Source organism: Natrix helvetica (genome assembly GCF_964273705.1).
Source record: "Natrix helvetica genome assembly, chromosome: 1".
Classification (NCBI taxonomy): Eukaryota; Metazoa; Chordata; class Lepidosauria; order Squamata; family Natricidae; genus Natrix; species Natrix helvetica.
Window position 1 is genome coordinate 219,551,475 of NC_138548.1, and position 20,349 is coordinate 219,571,823.

General features: G+C 42.1%; 1 protein-coding gene across 1 annotated transcript in view; it reads left to right on the top strand.

The window, feature by feature from the left end:
- LOC309384126 (keratin, type II cytoskeletal 5-like) overlaps window positions 1-20,349 on the top strand; it is a gene marked incomplete at both ends in the record, with an annotated part of 31,536 nt that overhangs the window by 10,497 nt on the left and 690 nt on the right. The window contains 4 exons of the mRNA XM_081937318.1: window positions 51-215; window positions 8,876-9,001; window positions 9,776-9,996; window positions 14,372-14,400. Coding sequence (XP_081793444.1) covers window positions 51-215; window positions 8,876-9,001; window positions 9,776-9,996; window positions 14,372-14,400 — 541 coding nt within the window. The remainder of the gene's footprint in view (window positions 1-50; window positions 216-8,875; window positions 9,002-9,775; window positions 9,997-14,371; window positions 14,401-20,349) is intronic.

A 20,349-nucleotide genomic window follows, 5' to 3' on the forward strand; every position in this document is an offset into this window, starting at 1 on the left:
ATTTCCATTACTCTGAGTTATGATCTGAAACATGTTCTGTGCACTTCCAGGAACGTGCTATATTGAACTGCCATCCCTCTGACACAGCTGTGGTGCTCAATATGGACAACAGCAGAGGTTTGGACATGGACATCCTCATCAAGAACATTGATACTTGGTATCAGAGCATTGCCCAGAGAAGCAAGGAAGAAGCTAACCTTTTTTATAAAAACCAGGTATGTATCCAAGGCATGGACTAGGTGGTTGACTCTTTCAGTTTTTCAGTGTTCATCTAAGTCAGGGGTCAGCAACCTTAAACACTCAGAGCCAAAAAGGTCCTAACCGGAAGCTCCCCATTCAATTCTGAAGCCAACTGGAAGTCCAGTTCCTCCACCATAGAGTCTCCTCCTAGCACGGTGTCCTTTTTCCACTACCTGTCTTAACCGAAAGCCCTATCAATTGTGGAGCTGACCTATTAGATTCTTACTTAGAATTAAGTAGCCTGAGGCGATTCACAAGAACTGATGTTTATTTGTAATACACACAAGTAACTAGCATAACAGAACAATGAACTCCAGTTTGACAGCTATTTATACAGCTGCTGTCAAACCGGCAACCAATCATAAATAGAACAGCTCCCTCTGGTGACGCCTACTGGTTTTGGCCAATCCGGACGTCTGGTAGGTGTTGAGTGACAGCTTGTGCTGTCTGGCTTTGGACACAACACTGCTTTCCCCCACGTTCGCGCAGGCGTAGTCTGATAGGTAGGCTGGACGCCTACGGATTCTTCCGGAACGCCGCAAGCCCTCTGGTGTCGCTGGTGGAAGTTCAGCTGGTAAATCGGCCTTCTCAGGTTGTGTGCGTCCTTCGGCCGGCGGTGGAGATGCCGTCCTGTGTTGACGTCGGTTTTCTACAGGTAGGCGGAGCGTCGCTGGATGCGGATTGGCAGGCGCGGTATCAGAGGGAGGTGAGCAAGGCATGACAGGTGTGTGCGTGAACGGCTTGGGCCGGCAGGCGGCCAAGGAACTGTCCTCAATCGGCAAAGACTCATAACGTTGGTTGATCGGGGCTTCACGGCGGCGCAGCTGGTCGATGTGACGCCGCCATTGCCTTCCGTCATTCAAGAGGACCCTATAAGAACATGGCCCTGTTACCTCGAGTATAGTTGCAGGAACCCACTTGGTATGGCCCCCGAAGTTTTGGGCAAAGACCCAGTCCCCACAATTGAAAGACCTAGTTTGGTAAGTTCTAGGAACGGGTGGAATTTCATTATATTCCGGATGCAACCGATCAAGGGTGGTTCTAAGCCTTCTGCCCATTAAGAGCTCCGCTGGACTAAGATTGGTTAATGGACAGGGAGTGGAATGCTGAATAAGTAAATATTGCTGAATTTTGTCATATAATGTGCCCTGAGTCATTCTGCTGAGGGCTTCCTTAACTGATCGGACCGCGCGTTCCGCTCGGCCATTGCTAGCCGGGTGGAACGGGGCCGTCAGTACCTGCCGGATTCCTAACAAGGCTAAAAAAGCTTGGAAAGAGGCCGAAGTCCACTGGGGGCCATTATCTGATACAATAACATCAGGCAGCCCGTGGCAAGCAAAAATCCGTTTAAGGACCCTAATAGCTATGTCAGCTGTTATAGTGGACATGGGTATTACTTCCACCCATTTGGAATAGGCGTCAACAATGACCATAAGGTTTAACCCTTGTATAGGGCCAGCAAAATCTACGTGCAGCCTAGACCATGGACCCTTAGGTGTCTCCCATTCCCTGGGCTCCGCCGTTGCTGGGGTTGGTCGCGCGGCTTGGCAAACAGGACAGCTGTTTACCCAAGCAGTAATGGCTTCATCAAGGCCTGGCCACCATACATAACTTTGGCCAAGGGTCTTCATATACACGATTCCCGGATGGCCCTCATGCAGTCTTTGCAATAATTTAGTTTGCAGAGATTTAGGGACTACCACTCGATGACCCCACAGCAGACAGCCCTGCACTATGGATAATTCTAAACGCCTTCTACCGTAAGGTAAAAATTCTCCAGATAACCCTTCGTCTGGCCAACCCCTGCAAACCCATTCTAAAATTTTAGAAAGGATAGGATCCCGATGGGAATGGGCTGCAATGTCTGTAGAAGTAATAGGTAGCTGGAGTTCCTCAACAGCTAAAACAGGGCAAATAGGAGCCGGGTCCATAGCCTTTAACGGCAGTGGGCAACGGCTAAGCGCGTCCGCGTGTCCTACCTGTTTTCCTGGGCGATGCTCCACCTGTAAGAATAAGCGGCCAAAAATTCGGACCATCTCAGCATTCTTGGAGATAATATGTGGGGAGTGGGATGATCACCAGCTAATATCCCCAGTAGGGGTTTGTGATCAGTCACCAATAGGAAATGGTGGCCGTACAGGTAATCATGAAAGCGTTTAACACCTGCCACTGCCGCCAGAGCCTCTTTATCTAATTGGCTGTAATTACGCTCAGTAGGTGATAGCGTACGAGAAAAAAATGCAATAGGGGCCTCCTGACCTGAAGGCAACAGGTGAGCAAGGACAGCCCCAATCCCATAAGGAGAAGCATCGCAAGTGAAGGTTAGAGGCAGCTTGGGATTAAATTGTATGAGAACAGCTGAAGATGTGAGAAGTTTTTTAACTCCTTCGAAAGCTTTGGCCTCCCTAGGGCCCCAATGCCAAACTGAGGAATTATCTAATAGTCTATGCAAGGGTTCTGCAACAGAAGCCTTGTGAGGCAGAAACATTGTATAAAAATTTAAAAGTCCCAAAAAGGCTTGCAACTCCAGTTTTGAAGTAGGGGTTGGAGCCCGATGAATGGCTTCAACTTTACTGGGAGTGGGATGGATACCCTTTCCATCAATTAAAAAACCTAAGAATTCTACGGAAGATACTCCCATATGACATTTTGAGCGTTTGAGCTTAAGGCCAGCAGATCTGAAACGAGATAGCACGTTCCGTATTTTGATGATGAGGTCCTGTTTGCTGGTGGCAGCAACTAAGACATCGTCAAAATACGGAACCACTCCCTCCAACCCTTGGAGCAGTTGTTCAATAAGACGTTGAAAAATACCAGGTGCTACTGAGATACCAAACTGAAGTCTGGTGCAGCGAAAAGCCCCCTTATGAGTCACAATAGTCTGAGCATCAGCAGATGCCTGGTCCACAGGCAACTGCTGATATGCCTGGGCCATGTCTAATTTAGCAAAAATGCATCCCTTCCCCAGAGAATGCAACAAATGTTGAACGACAGGAACGGGGTATGGGTTCGAATCCAGCGCCTTATTAACTGTTGACTTATAGTCCCCACATATACGAATAGACCCATCAGGCTTAATAGGAACAACAATAGGGGTTTCCCATGTGCCATATTCAACTGGCTCAAGGATTCCCTGAGCCACTAATTTGTTGAGCTCAGCCTCTACCTTAGCTTTAAGGGCAAATGGAAGCCTTCTGGGTTTCAACCTAATAGGGGGCACGTTAGGATCTAGATTGAAGGAGATGGGTTTGCCTTTGTAATTACCCAAATTGTCATCAAACACATCAGCAAACTCAGTGATTAGAGTCTCAAAGTCATTAGAGTATGGAATGTTGTTCACGCCATCAATGGACAGTCCCAGGGGCTGGAACCATTCAAGACCAAGTAAAGTTGAGAGCGGCTTGGCCACAACGACGAGAGGTAATGTAGCTTTAAAAGATTTATGTTGAGCCTGGACGAGGGCAACACCTATGACAGGAATCAAGTTCCCTTGATAGTCACGCAGGCGGCATGTTGAATCACGGAGATGATCTCTGGTAATGGTAGGAAGTAATTGCTGGAGTGCTGGCCAGGAAATTATTGATTTGGTGGAGCCGGAATCAATTTCCATGTGGCAGGGTTTGCCCTCAATTCTAACAGTAATAAAAATTTTCTTTGCTTTTGAAGTTAGTTCTGAAGCAGTTTGAATGATCCATTCATCATTTAATGCATCAGCATCCACAATAGAGCAATCATTATTGCGAACCTGGGTAGGCTTGTGGAAACGCTTGTCAAGGTTCCTGTTGGTTTGAGGAACCTGAGCAGGTAAAACAGCGCGGCAAACTACTGCAATGTGGCCAGGACGGCCACAACGTCTACAAATAGCCTGTTTGAACCGGCAGTTGGATCGGAGGTGCTTGCCCCCGCAACTCAGGCAGCCATCATTACGTTTTTTGGCGGGCTCGCCTCTGAGGTAATTTTTATACTGCATCTGGTCGATCTGGTCAGTGTCATCAGCAAAGCCACTGTTTTGTTCCAGTTGATTGTTAACAGAGGAAAATAGATTAGAAGGTGGCTGAGTGCTGAATTTATTTTGAATGATGACAGCAGATTTGTCAGCTAACTCTGAGGCTCTAGCCTCATCAATGGCAGCTTGGAATGTCAGGTCTGGTTTGGTTAGAAGCCTACGCTGTAATTTAGAATCTTTAACCCCACAAACAAATTGCTCAAGTAGAGCATCATCTAATTCAGTAAAGAGACAAGGAATCACCTCGTGTCTGAGTTTGGCTACATATTGGCAAATTGACTCATTTTCAGTCTGTACACACTGTCTAAAAGTATATCTTCTCGCTATCTTTGAAGGAGCGGGGGAATAATGTTGTTTTAATGAAGTTATAAGTTCATCCCATGAAACAGCACTTAGGGACAACGGAGCAGACAGAGCTCTAGCCATTCGGAACATTTCAGGTCCACACGCGCTGAGGAAAAACCCTTTTTTCCTATCTTCAGAAACTTCGGTAAACTCGTGAGCCATCAAAAAACAGTCAAATCTTTCTAGAAAATCTTCCCATGACTCCTTTTGTGCGGAGAAAGGGGCGAAACTCGGAATGGCTGACATTCTGAAGAGAAAAAATAATTCTTGGTTCCGTTAGTGAAAAACTGCGTGGACGTTTGCCACTCTTCGTCGCCAGTATTAGATTCTTACTTAGAATTAAGTAGCCTGAGGCGATTCACAAGAACTGATGTTTATTTGTAATACACACAAGTAACTAGCATAACAGAACAATGAACTCCGGTTTGACAGCTATTTATACAGCTGCTGTCAAACCGGCAACCAATCATAAATAGAACAGCTCCCTCTGGTGACGCCTACTGGTTTTGGCCAATCCGGACGTCTGGTAGGTGTTGAGTGACAGCTTGTGCTGTCTGGCTTTGGACACAACATGACCGGCGACAGGGAGCCGCAGCAGAGGGATGAAAGAGCCACATGCGGCTCCAGAGCCGCAGGTTGCTGACCTTTGATCTAAGTAATCAGAAAATAAAGAAAACCAGCACGTATCATGTCCTGGTTTCTGATTTACATCTACTTGTTAGCCAACTCTTAGGTTGTAGATTTAATATTACTAACGATGTTCTGTCAGTCTTTTCTCCAAATCAGCACAATACTGACTGACTATTAATTTAAACAATGCTATTCTTGGCAGTGGTGGCAGCTGTTCACACCAAAACACACACGGACCTCTCATGTAAAGCCAAAGATGGATTAATTCTAAGTCAATCAAGCATATTATTCAACCTGTTAGATCAGTGGTTCTCAACCTGTGGGTTGGGACCTCTTTGGGGGTCGAACGACCCTTTCACAGGGATCGCCTAAGACCATTGGAAAACACATATTTTCGATGGTCTTAGGAACCAATTTTATGGTTGGGGGTCACCACAACATGAGAAACTGTATTAAAGGGTCGCGGAATGTGGAAGGTTGAGAACCACTGTGTTAGATACTTATAAGAATGGTAATATCACAATAACATAGTTAAAGTGGCCAATTAAAATATCCAAATCAGTAGATATGATGAAGCAATTTTCATATCTTTTCACTAATCTTTTCCTCAATCACGGAGCCATTGCTCTTCCTGTAAATATCAGCAGCGGTAGTCACAGAGGTGTGAAATGAATTTACTTCATTTTCATATGTGGTGTCAGTCCAGCTTAATACTGCAGACATTGTAATGTTTATTTTATGGCTTATGTATGACATTATTTGCTAGATCATTACTAGGCTGGCTGAGTATTTCTAAAAATCCTAGTAATACACCAAGACCTCACCAATGAATCAAAATAGATGGCAGTTTAGTTTTCCCAACCCAACCACTCATGTTTCTCACCTTGTATACAAAGATGTCATGGCGGAGTAAACAGCTACTCTATTTTCAATATTTATTTGGGGTTATTTTTCTTTACAAACGCCCAAGGCTCAGCATTTGGAGATAAATGTTTGCAGCCTGGAATCAAAGGATCTAAATCAGTGGTGGGATTCACTTGCCTTCCCTACCGGTTTGCAAATGTGAGCGTGCGCACACTCTCGCTTCGCTCGCACACACCGCATCTGCCCATGCGCAGTGCTCGCGCATTATGTCAGGGCGGGTGGGTGGAGTCTCCCGCAGCCAGCACTAGCGGTTGTCCTGAACCTGAGAGAATCGGCTAAATACCATCTCTAATCTAAATGCAACAAATTATTCTAAATAGTACGACCAAACGAACCTCAATTTTATTTTTTTGTTTTCTTTTTTTATCCCACCTTTATTATTATTTTTTTTATAAAAAACTCAAAGTGGTGAAGATACTTACTGTATTTTTCGGAGTATAAGACGCACCTTTCCACCACCCCAAAAGAGCGTGGAAATGTTGGTGCTTCCTATACACCGAATATAGTCATTTTTGCTCCCTAGAAGCCCCAATCCTGCATCCCATTTTTGCGAAAAACAGACTGTTTTTCGTAAAATGGAGGCTTTTTTTTTTTGCCTTTCCTCAACCTTCAGCAGCACTCTGCAGGCTTCAGCAGGGCTGGGGGCGTTTTTTGCCCATTTTTCGCAAAAACGGGATGCGGGGACCTGCAGAGGGCTGCTGGGGGCTGAGGGAAGGCACAGACTTTTTTTTTCTTACTTATCTCTTCAAAATCTTGGTGCGTCTTATACACTAGTATGTCTTATAGTCCAAAAAATACGGTATTTTTTTCTTTCCTCCTATTTTTTCCACAACAATAACCACTCTGTGAGGTGGTTGGTGAGAGAGAGAGAGAGAGAGAGAGGCCTAAAGTCACCCAGCCGGCTTTCATGCCTAAAGAAAGACTAGAACTCATGGTCTCCTGGTTTCTAGCCTAGTGCCTAAACCGCTGGATCAAAGTAGATTAAATTCTATCCAGCAAGAAATTAAGCAAACAAACTCATCGTCATCCCCATCCCCAAATTTTGTCTATTTTGGGTGTAAGATTTAGGATAGCTTTGAAAAGGTCATTTCTTAAGAAGTATTAATTACAAGTTTGGATGGAGATGGAAATTCTGAACTGTCTGTATTCTGATTTGCAGGTAGTCCTCGATTTACAAAAGTTCACTTAGTGACTGTTCAAAGTTACAATGGCCCTGAAAAAAGTGACTTATAATCATTTTTTCATACTTACAACCTTTGTAGCATCCCCATAATCATGTGATCAAAATTCAGATGCTTGAGCAACTGGTTCATATGGTTGCTGTGTCCCAAGGTCACGTGATCTTCGGTGCAGTGGTTAGAGTGCAGTACTGTAGGTCACTTCTGCTGACTACCGGCTGCCTGCAATTTGGCAGTTCAAATCCCACCAGACTCAAGGTTGACTCAGCCTTCCATCCTTCTGAGGTGGGTAAAATGAGGACCCAGATTGTTGGTGGCAATATGCTGACTCTGTAAAAGCGCTTAGAGAAGGCTGTAAAGCACTGTGAAGTGGTATATAAGTCTAAGTGATCTTGCTATCCCCTTTTGCAACCTTCTGACAAGCAAAGTCAATGAGGAAGCCAGACTCACTTAACAAACAGGTTACTAACTTAACAACTGCAAGGATTCACTTAACGACTATGGCAAGAAAGGTCCTAAAATGGGGCAAAATGCACTTAACAAATGTCTCACTTAACAACAGAAATTTTGGGCTCAGTTGTGGTCGTAAGTCAAGGACTGCCTGTATTAGTGAAAGGAAGGGATCACTTATTGATTTAGCTCTTGTAGTTTATTTTGAATAAATCCTCTTTTCGCTGTAAGCATTCTGCAATACTCCCTTAGAGAAGATCTCAGAAATATGGTGCTTTGCAACCTTGTGACTCAGCTGATCCCTTCAGAGGAAATCTGAATAATTCGACAATTGTACAGTGACAGATGATTCAAGACTGTTTATAGGTGAGGATGGAGCTGCTAGTTCCCAACAGAACCTTTGCTCAAACCATGGTCTTCTCTTTGAAAAGGCTGCAAGTATTGTGGCCTGACAGAGCTGAGCAGAGCTGGCAACAGATTCGGACAGTGAGGAGATTGGGGAGGAACATGGGGCAGTCCTGGAGTCTGGGGAAGGCTCCAATGAGGGCTCTGTGTCAAAGGCAGAGAGGGGGCCAGAACCGTATGCCAGTTATCAGCTGCCTTCAGAGTCAGTCATCAGTGAGGCAGACAAACAGCTGGTGCCTGTTCCCAGTGTGCACATGCACAGAGTTGCCAGACAAAGGGGACAGCAAAAGAAGAGGGGTCAACTTGGGAGTAAGGCCACAGGTGGACGATGAATGGCCCCTCCCAGAGGAAATAAAAGAGGAGCGAAAGGGGAGTGGAGTTTGCAGGAGACAATTAGTTTGCTTAATTGGTTCATGACTCTCAAAGACTCCTTGCCAGGTTTTGCAGATATCAGCCTGGCAGCTCTCCAAGCCAGATAAGGTCTGTGACTGTAAATCCTCCCTTGAAAGACTTTGCTGGGTGTGAATGAGCAGAATTCACAGTCAATTAATAAAAGGGCTTTTTGTCGAGACAAGGAGTCTGCTTCCTGCTCTCGGGAAGCCTTGATCAGAACAGAAGGTCAACAGTCAATAAGGTGGCACCTAACATTTCTAGATCACAGTTCCATTGCTCTTCTGTTCTTCTCTCTGGCTATTAGATTGAGGATCTTCAGAACAAAAAATGCCAGTGCAATGAAAGCCTGCAGAAAACCAGTGATGAAATTAATGAGTTGAACCGAGTCATCCATTTGATGCAGTGCAAAGTAGATGCTGAGAAGAAAAAGGTCAGAAAATCCTTTTTGTTCCCGGAGGCTTCTTTTTTAAAAAAAAGTTAAAATACCATACAGATGTTGGGGGATGGGTTGCTTCTATGGGATCAAGCACCAATACTATGGGGCTCAGGAATTATGTCAAACTGAGGTGGGCAGTAGATGCTAGTAAACAGCTATTCACAATGATCCTTCCAGTAATGAGGCATGATGAGAGCTATAAGTGGGAGATGTATTTGAAAGTTCATTGAGTTTACAAAGACAGAATTTAATTGTAAAAAGGAGAGGTGTACATCTTTGGTAGGTATAATAAAAAAACCCGCAAAAGGTGAACTCTCTTTTTTGTTGGACCAGCGAAATTATCTATCTTCCACAAAAAAAGTGTTCTTTAGTGCATTAGATTTTAACTGGGCTGGAGAAAAAAAAATCAATTCCTTCCACCATCCATCCACCCACCCACCCACCAAGCAATTAGATTTTTGCTTTTCCATGTAAGGTTTCACATGCTCCCTACCAGAACCCAGCCATGAGGAATGGAGCTCATTCTTGTTGGTGCCAGTCATGTATGTGAGAGAGAGAGAGACAGAGAGACAGAGTGAGAGAGACAGAGACAGACAGACAGACAGACAGACAGACAGACAGACAGACAGACAGACAGAGTGAGCTGGAAGGATCAAAAAAGGAGGCTTCAGAATTAACTGAAAATAAGGTTGTAGGAGCAGAGACCATAAAGTCATCTTTGCAGTTTTGTGATTAGAAGATGGAATTATTTTCGCTTTGTTTTTGCAGACGGCTGCTTTCCAAATAGCCATTGGGGATATTGAACATAAAGGAGACTGTGCGCTAAAAGACGCCCGAGCAAAGCAAACAGATCTTCAGAGTCGCATACAGAATTCCAAGGATCAATTGGCTGTCATCTTACGGGATTACCAAGACCTCATGAATACCAAATTGGCCCTGGATATTGAGATTGCAACATACAATACGATGCTGGAAGGAGAAGAGAACAGGTGACACTTCAAATAGAATCTCAGAAAAAGGAGGGATTGTTTTATTTACTACTGCACTGACCTCAACAGTAGCAGCCATCATATTTGTGGGGTGTGTGTCAGCGGTGGGATTCAAAAAAAATTAGTACAGGTTTTGTGGGCGTGGCTTGGTAGGCGTGGCATGTCTTGGTGGGTGTGGCTTGGTGGGCATGGCAGGGGAAGGATACTGTAAAATCCCCATTTCCTCCCGATCAGCTGGGACTCAGAAGGCAGAGAATACATGGGGCGGGGCCAATCAGAGGTGGTATTTACCTGTTCTCTCAACTACTCAAAATTTCCGCTACTGGTTCTCCAGAACTGATCAGAACCTGCTGAATACCACTCTGGTATGTTTGTGTGTGTGTGTTAAATGGTTTCAGTAGGACAAAATAGTAGAATGTGCCATTTTCAGACAAAGCCTGCTTCTTTTACCTTGACATAATGCGCATGTTCAAATGGGTGGAGCTTGTCGTGCAACGCAACAGGCTTTCACCCAACTGTTGTTGTGCCACAATTACTGAATGGGGAGCGGGTTTTAGTTGACTCGACATGGCTGAGTGATATCAGGTGGCCATTTTTCATCATAAAATGTGTTTTTAGTTCTGATAACGTGTCTCTTTAATTCAGATAGCTGAAATAGGAGGAAGTATCAATATGTCCCCACATGCAACAGTCATTGCACAAATATAACCAGACAATCTATTGGGATAGGAGGGGCTCAGTTCCTGTTGGGTTATCTTCATCTCACTCAATATGTGAGAAAGGCTTAAGTCATCCTTACCCTGTTTCCCCCCAAAATAAGACAGCGCTTGGCCTTATTTTCGGAGAGGTCTTATTATTTTGGCGATGCAGGAGGCAGCGAGGGTGATCACCTGATGTCTGCTGCTGTGTTGCAATATTTTCAGGGAGGGCTTATTTTCAGGAGAGGGATTGTTATTATTATGTGGTTAATTTTTGGTGAGATTCACAGCCTTTGGGGCTGGTTGGTAGCTCAGCAGCTTGAGTCCTAACCAAGGACCTAGGAATTGTTAAGGTAACGGCGGAGGATATAAACTGTTCCAAGTAGGGTGTTTTTTGTAGAATCAGAATGTTCAAGTCAGGTAAATTTAGAATTTCCAAATAGCAAGGTAGCCTTTTAGGTATTGCTCCAAGGGCTCCAATTACAATCGCGACAACACATGATTTCTTTTTCCACAGTCGCTCAACTTCAATTTGCAAGTCCCAGTACTTTGTAATTTTTTCTTGCTGTTTATCTTCAATTCGTGAATCACCATGTATTGCAATGTCAATGAACCATACTTTTTTTCTTTTCAACTATTGTTTTGTCAGGTGTGTTGTAGGCCAAGTGCCTGTCAGTCTGAATTCTGAAGTCCCACAAGATCTTGACTTTCTCATTCTCTAAAACCTTCTCAACCTGATGGTCCCAGTGGTTTTTGGTGTATTCAAATCCAAACTTTTGGGCACAATTTCCAGTGAATGATCTTAGTAACACGATCATGGCGTTGTAGGTAGTCAGTTTGTGAAATTTTGCTGCACCCGCTGATCAAGTGGTCAACTATCTCATCTTTCTCATTACAGAGGCGACATTTGCTGTTGGTGGTAACATGCTGAATTTTTGCCTTCATGCAGTTTGTGGCTAAGGCTTGTTCTTGAGCTGCCAAAATAAAGCCTTCTGTTTCTTTTTTCAGTCCTGATCTTAACCAGTTCCAAGTTAGTTTTTGGTCAGCTTTGCCTTCAATACTTTTCAAGTATTGGCCATGCATATCTTTGCTTTTCCAATTTTCAGCTTGCTTCTCAATTACTTCTTTCTTATATTCAGCTTTTAACTTAGTTGTCTTCAAAAGGCCTCCTTTATTTACTTCCTTTATCATTGGTTCTTCACTTTTCTGGATGTAATCATTCAAGCTGTGTTTTTCTTCTTCTACAGTCTGCTTTACTTGTAGGAGTCCTCGACCAGCCTCTGCTCTTGGTAGATATAATCGATCAACATCACTTTTAGGGTGCAAAGCATGATTCATTGTCAACTTCCTTGTTTTTCTGTCCAAATTGTCCAACTCCATCTGGGACCAGTCAATTATTTCTGCAGAGTATCAAATCACAGATATATCCCAGGTATTTATTGCTTTTATGATGTTTCCTCCACTCAGTTTGGACTTTAATATCTTGCAAATTCGTCGAATGTACATGGCTGAGGTTAATTCCTTGACTTTATTATGCATTAAGTCAGAGGCCTCTAAAATCCCCAAGTATTGTACCCTTCTTCTGGTTTTACTGCCTTTATCATTTCTTCATTCTCAAGTTGTATTCCATCATCTTCTTGCCTGCCTTGGTTGCCATTGTTGCACGTTTGTCAATTCCAAACTGCATACCAATGTCTTGGCTAAATTCTTTTGTGCTTTCAATTAATAAATTCAGTTCAGCTTTTGTTTTACCAAACAGCTTCAAATTATCCATGTACACCAAGTGTGAAATTTTCAGTCCTTTCTTTGCAAATTGGTATCCACAGTTCACCTTCTTCAAAATCAGTGTCAGTGGTAGCATTGAGAGTATAAAAAGTAGGGGTGAAAGGGAATCACCCTGGAAAATGCCTTGTTAAATTTCAACTTCACCCAGTTCTTCTCCATTAGCTATAAGCTTTGCTTTCCATAGGTTCATTGAAGTTTCCATGAATTTTTGTATGTTGCTGCTGATGCCAAAGATTTTCAGGCATTTCTTGATCCAGCTGTGGGGAACTGAATCAAATGCTTTCTTATAGTCTATCCAAGCCATGAACAGCTTGGTTCGTCTTTTCTTTGAATTCTTTAGGATTAGCTTGTCAATCAGCAGTTGGTCCTTTGTTCCTCTTGATTTTTTGCCACATCCTTTCTGTTCTATAGGAAGCAAGTTATTTCTTTCCAAGTTGTTGTTGTTGTTGTTCTTTTTTATATTATTATTATTATTATTATTATTATTATTATTATTATTATTATTATTATTATTATTATTATTGTGCATGCCTCAAAAGCCCAATTGGGCTTATTATCTGGGGAGGTCTTATTTTCAGGGAAACAGGGTATTTATGTTGTGTTAAACTATTCTTTCGCTCTTAAACTAATAAGCCAGTTTAGCTCATTCGTTTAAGGGCAAAAAATAGCTTGGTGTAGCTTGGTATAGAAGCTGACCTATAAACCAGGAGACTGTGAGTTCTAGTCCTGCCTTAAGCATGAAAGCCAGGAAGGTGGCTTTGGGTCAGTCACTCTCTCTCTCTAAGCCCAAACCACCTGACAGGGTTGATATTGTGGGAAAAGAGGAAGAGGAGGAGGAAGGAGTGCTAGCTATGTTCGCCACTTTGAGTAATTTATAAAGTGATAAAGGTGAGATAATAACCAATCAGTACTCAGGACAGCTACAATATTTGTGTAAAATATTATTTTAAAAGGTACAATTCAAATATACCTGCATTTTCTTCAGGATCAGAAGCTGCGTGGGTTTGACAGCTGCTAGGGAACAGATAGAATCTGCTTCTGAACTGCTATTTTGTTCCTGAGTATGCAAAAGGGACCTGGTTGGCTCTGGTACAAGCAGGATCCTGGTTTAGATGGGTCTTTGGTCCAATCCAGCAACACGTGTTCCTAGATTTTAGTTTTTTGCCTTAATCCTGGCCTTAACTTGGAGCCAGTTATATGATCTTTAGCTAACCACTGCTTTCAACCTTGCCTCTTGCAGTACGGGAATAGTAATCATAATAATGATGGTAATATAGGCTCGATGCAAGGAACTGCTGGTAGTTTCTGGGGATCAACCTACAGTGAGAAAAACCTGGGGAACACTACAGGAAAGCTCGTATGTGTTGGTAGAGTTGACTTTGCTTTTGTGGGGGGATTGTTTTGGAGCAGAACTCTTAATTGGGTTTGGGTTGGGTTTTTTTCTTTTTTAAAGGATATTCCTTTGCTAAACTTGGATGGTGAGATGATGTGAAATGATGTAAGGACAAGTGTACTAGTTCAGTTCTATCTAAAGGCAGTGTGTGACTGCTCTCCTTCACATAAAGAGCTGCCCTCTGGATGAAGCCAGGGTAGAATTATCTGCTTACCTATCCAAGATGGCGAACGGTTTTAGTTTCAAGTCATAAGTGGAAGTCAAGAGTTTTGTTTTATTGTTTAGATATGTGACATTTGCTCTTTGTTCCAAAGCATCTTTGCATCTGTGTGTATGTTCAGTTATTAAAGAGTTTCCTTGTTGGAAGGAATTCCAAAACTAATCTGAAAAATGCATTTCTGTATTATACAGATCTTTAAAATCTCAGAGCATCCAAGGCTATGCAATTTAAGAAACATCTGTCTTTTCCTTCCTTTTTTTCTCCTCTTTCTTTTAACAGAATACGCAGTGGAGGAACTGTGAGGATGGGTAAGGAATCTGAACTTTCTTCTAATCTTTTTTTTCTGAACATTTAATTTTGTTCAGTGTAAGTTCCAGGAAATGTCATAAGAATCACCCACTGAATTGTGTAATCCTTTTGCAGCAGTCAAAAATGCTACTTATCCATACCATAACATGAATCATTAGAATGAAGCAACACCAGTCACTGAATGCCTATATGGAATCTGATTGCTGCCCATATGAAACTCCAGTGAAGAAGTTGCATCTAATCGGCTGACTACTAGAGAATTTGTGGAACCTGGGTAGCTCTGTATATTAATACAAAAAGGAACTGGGGCTTCACTACAAATTGATCACGTGAAAAAATGGTTTTATTTGAATGTCATGATAAGCCACCATTTATTGTAACAACAATGAGTTTAGTCTTCTTTCAGGCTGAATTATCCCTTTCAACTACATCCAGTTCTGGTCACCATAATAGAAAAAAGATATTGAGACTCTAGGAAAAAGTGCAGAGAAGAGCAACAGAGATGATTAGGGGACTGGAGACTAAAACTTATAAAAAATGGTTCCAGGAACTGGGAATGTCTATTTTAGTGAAGAGAAAGATTTCTTGGGGGGGGGGGTAGGGGGTTTGACCAGATGGCAGTCTTCTAATATTGAAGGGACTGTCGCAAGGAAGAGAGGGCGGGTCAACATATTCTCCAAAGGACCTGAAGGCAGGATAGGAAGTAACAGATGGAAATTTATTAAAGGGAGATCCAACTTAGAATAAAGAAAAAAAATCCTGACAGTAAGAATGATTAATCAGTGAAATGGCTTGCCTTCAGAAGTTGTGGGTGCTTCATCACTGGAGGTTTTTTTTAAAAGAAGTGATTGGATAGCCATTTTCCTGGCTGCCTACAGGGGGCTTGGACTACAGGAGGTTGGACTAGAAGACCTCCAAGATCCCATCCAATTCTACTGTTATTCTATTCATCTTGTCTCCTTTGCTGATTGGAAGGCTTGGGTTCGTCTTTCTAATCCTTCTTTCCAAATCATTGTTTGCAATTTACATCCAATTTTTTTATGTTGTACCCACCTATATGTTCTGAAAACCCCCCCCCCCCCATGCCTGTGAATAAACCAGAACACAGGCTTGGCTGTTTGCCACTATTTAATTACTGAGATAATCAATACTTTGGCTGAGGACCCAGACAACTCACGTTCAAATGAAGCAACGCAGATAGTCCAAATGAACAGACACGGCTAGAATATACAGATAGATTTTTTTAACTACTAATTCGAACAGTTGTTTCCTGAAAATGTCCCCTCCCAACGCCTCACCTATAATCTCTCTTGGGAGGGGCCAATCCACAACCACCTGGGCTTAATCATCTTCTGTGAGTCTGCCTACGGAGTTGCTGCTTCTGTTTCTCAGCCCTTCTCAATCTAGCATCAGGGACAAACTGCCTTTGATCCTCCCCACTGCTCCATGCCTCAGGCGCCTCCTGGTGGCCAACCAGCCTCTCTGGTCCCTGCTCTGAGTCTGAACCTTGCACAGGGTCCTCCACATCATCCAGGGCAGACTCATATAGTTCCTCGCTATCCAAGTCCATCAGCAGCTCAACCAGGTCCTGCTGGGCCACAACACCTATATATATATACGTTGTTATCATTATCCCTCCTTTATTTAACTATATCCTGTGTCATAACATTTTCCCCCTAATATTCAAAATTTAACTATATCTAACTTAGTTCTTTTTTTATTAACCTTTATATATAATCCAAAAGAATTTCTAATCATCCTTTCATGGGTACCATTCAATATTCATAACCCATTATTGCTTATCATGACACTACACATTGTATACATTATTATCATTATCAATTATTTGTTTAACTATATCTATTATCACTAAATTTTACTAAGTTTAACTAGTTTTAAATTATACTCTTTCATCTATCAACCTGTATCTTTCCAGTAGCAAAACAGTCTCATGTCTTCTGCCATTTGTGGTATCAGTCCTCTAATCATCTCCTTAATCAACTTTGTATGGACTCCTCTAGCAACTCTTTGCTTATAAAATCTCTCATGAAATTTTGATGCTCTTCTTCTGTTTCCTTAATCAGCTTATCTTTGATTGTCAGTGGTGTTATCAAAACTATTGCTAATAAGATTTCTCTCTTTAAATCCATAAATTCTTTTATTTTTTCTTCTTCTGTATCTTGCCATCTGGGGTAGGTTTCCCCTCCATTTAATTCCTCTTTTACTATTCCACTCTTTCCATTTTCAGAAACAAACCAATCACCATAAATATCAGCAATTTTAATTTCTTTATATTCATTTTCCTCTTTGATTTTTTGGATTTTAACCACCACTTTTTCCATTTGATGAACATCTTCAACTTCTCCATCATCTTTTGCTGTTAAATGCACTAAGTCATCCAACTTCTTCTCTATCCTCTCACGTGTATTTGATAATTTCTGTATTTCTGGGAATATCTTTTGCAGACTTAAAACTTCTTTCTCCTGTTGAAATTGCACCATTATCTCCAGCTAACAAACACTGCTGCTCTAGCTTAGAAGGTTTTAACAAAGATTAAGCATTGATTCACAATAATCATTTCATTTTCACCTTTCTCTGGTTAAAAATATACTTCAAAGGAACATCTGTGTGCCCTCCTTTTTATCACTCTCTATAAACAAGCAGTAAGACCTTGAAGTGCCAAGCCAGGATAATCAGTGAAAGAAAATAAAAGTGTTTCGTTTCCAATACACAAACCTCTAGCCTCCAAGTAGCAGTGTTATTGTTACAATGCTGCAATTTTCTTTTTGTATCTTTTTTGTATTTCAAGTTAAAAAAAGTCCGATTCTTAAATAAGTTAGAAAAACACCCACAGTAATGAAAGAGGAGAATTTTAGTCCATAGGTTACAAAGAGTAATAAAAAAAGAAAAAAAAAGAAGAAGAAAACTTAATCCATTCCGTTTTAAAAGGCTTGCATAAATTCCATCCATGAAGATAGCATTTAAAAAAAAAAGATAACCCACTGTCAAAAACTATTCCAAATTTAATTCCACCTCTTATTTCTTCTATTCTCCAATTTAAATTTATTTTAAGTTTTTGTAGGCAGTCACTTTTAAAACGGTAAAAATTCCTCACCAGCTGGAAACACTTTCTCTTTCCATATCCTTCTGTTTTGGAGCCACCCCGACTTCATCAGCCAAATGGCTGGATTTTTTGTCACCGGCTTGAAGAACTTCTCTTGGATCGATCAGGGACTTTGCGATGTCCCCAAGATCAGCAAGACATATTCTTCCTGTTCACCATCTCTGCAGGACGGTTTAGGTCCATTTGGACCATCCAGTGGCAAAAGTATCGACTGCGATCTCAGAGCATTGAGATTGCATGTCATCTCGTTGCGACTTTGGCTCCTCCCCTCCACTTTTTAATTATATCTTAATGTCAGTACTTTTTAACATATTGTAAAAACTAATGTATTTGACCGTAATAAAGATTTATACATACGTCTTTTTTCACTGTCTGTGCTTTTTGCACACCATTCTAGATAAATCATTAAGTGATAATGCATAGATTGCAACAGAAGTGGGTTGCTACCAGTTCACATCGGTTCAGGCGAACCAGTAGTGGTATTTTGACCTTGGTTGCCTGAACCGGCAGTGACCCAGGCTGGCCACGCCCACTGAACCAGTTCCCTGGTCAGCAATGCCATTGCTGGCATGATTTTTACTAATTTTTTCATGTTCTGCGTATGTGCAGAACAATTTACACTCGACTGAGAGCACACATGCAGTGCGTATCTGGTGCAAGCACGAGCGAAGCGGACTGGCAGGAACACCAGCAGCAACCCACCCCTGGATTGCAACATCGCTCCCCAGTACAGGTGAAAACTATAAACAGTGAAGCAAGAATTTACTTAGCATTTCTTAGAACTAAATACATTCTTTGGAAATCTTGGTAGCCACTGGTCATCATTGGTGAGATACCCTGCTAACATGCTTTCCCTGGTAATCTGGCATGCAAAGAAGAAGTTGGAAACCTGACAACTACCTTCACCTGGGACAAAAGAGACATCAAAGAAGTTACAAAGTTATGACTGCAGCTGATAAGCCTTTTTTTTCCTTTCCTTTTTCTTTTTTTGCTATTTAAAAAAAACCCTCTGCTTTAATGTGGAAGTCAAACATCCAATCTCTCTGAAATTCACACAAATGTATCTCTTTCCTCTCCATCAATGAAATTATTTCATTTTTGCTTCATTGTCAACTATTAGATCTTTGGCAGTATAATATTACATTTCCCCCTGCCTTCCTTTTAACAAAGTAATTGATACTTGCAGGCCACATGCAACCCTCCCAAGCTCCATTTTCACTGGCAGAGGGCTGGAGGAGGCCGTGGCAGCCGAAAACGGAGCTCGGATGCCCATTTTATCTGGCAGAAGCACCATAGGCTGCTCCTTCACTGTTTCCAGGGTGGACCTGTGGGCCAGATCTAAGTACCCCGTGGGCCAGATCCGGCCCCCAGGTCTTGAGTTTGAGACCCCTATTCTATGGTAATGAAATTTCCACAATGTTCAGTTTTATTCACAAAATTGTGGCTGTTGCAGCCTCCCTGCACACACATGATTGTGATTTCTGACGCTCCCTGCCCTCTTCCCACAAGCACAGTCCATGAGGAAGCTAGAAGGGAGTCAAAAGTCATCGCACTGCAACTGTTTTCTGACCTCCCATGATCATTATTACTTTTGGTAAATATTGAGATTTATAATTGAAACATGTTTGCCACTTAAATATTTTCTATTTCTGATATATATGGCATTGTTCTTAAAAGATCATGGAACTGTCTAGCATTGGGGTAAAAAATATGGTCAACCTAAAATTTAATGTGCATTCTTTTCACATTCGACTGCCCTGCCTTTCTCACAACAGATTACACAATAGATCAAAGGATTGTCTAGTTAGCCTCTAAAAGCAAAGGGGAACTTTTGCCAATAGCAAGAGAACTTAGACTTATATACCGCTTCACAGTGTTTTACAGCCCTCTCTAACCGGTTTACAGAGTCAGCATATTTCCCCCAACAATCTGGGTCCTCATTTTACCCACCTTGGAAGGATGGAAGGCTGAATCAACCTTGAGAATTGAACTGCTGGCCTCCAGCAGTCAGCAGAAGTAACCTGCAGTACTGCATTCTAACCACTACACCACTACGGGTCACAGATCCTACAGGCTGCAGGGAAGGAGTAAAAATAAAAACAAGATGGCAGCCACAACCATGTAATCATAAATGACTTTATTTCCAGAAGTGCCACCCAAAGGTCAAGACAGTGACTGCAACTGTGTGATGAAAACCCTGCATGCAAAAAGGAAGCAGGGCTTGATTCACATTGTGGTTGCCATTTTGGACTTTTTTGACCCCTCCCTGAAGACTACATGGAAGTCGTGCCTACAGGGAAATCAGTTGCAGTTGACATGCCAATTTGACTCAACTAAGGGCAGAATGAGCAGAGATGTCATCGAAAAGTCATGGCTGCAACTATGCAATAAGAAACCTGAAGGCAAAAAGGGAACAGAGCTTGAATATGTGGATGCCATCTTTGACTGTCCCTGCAAGATGCCCCTAAGTCAGAGGTCCCCAAACTTGGCAACTTTAAGACTTGTGAACTTCAACTCCCAGAATTCTCCAGCAGAGCAGAGCTGGCTTAAAGTCTTAAAGTTGCCAGGTTTGGGGACCTCTGCCCTAAGTGCTCAAGTCATTCTGCTTTCTCCAGTCCATGCTCATTCACACTCATTGACTTTCCTCTTAAATAGGCACAGACAGATCATAAATACAGATGTAAAATATGGTTTGGTTGCTTGCTTGCTTTGTCAATTTGTATGTTGCCTCCATCACCGAGATGATTCCAGTTGCCTTATAGATACAGTGATTTTTTTTTCCATTTTCCTAAGTTCTGAAACAGTAGAGGCCAAATGGAGTTTT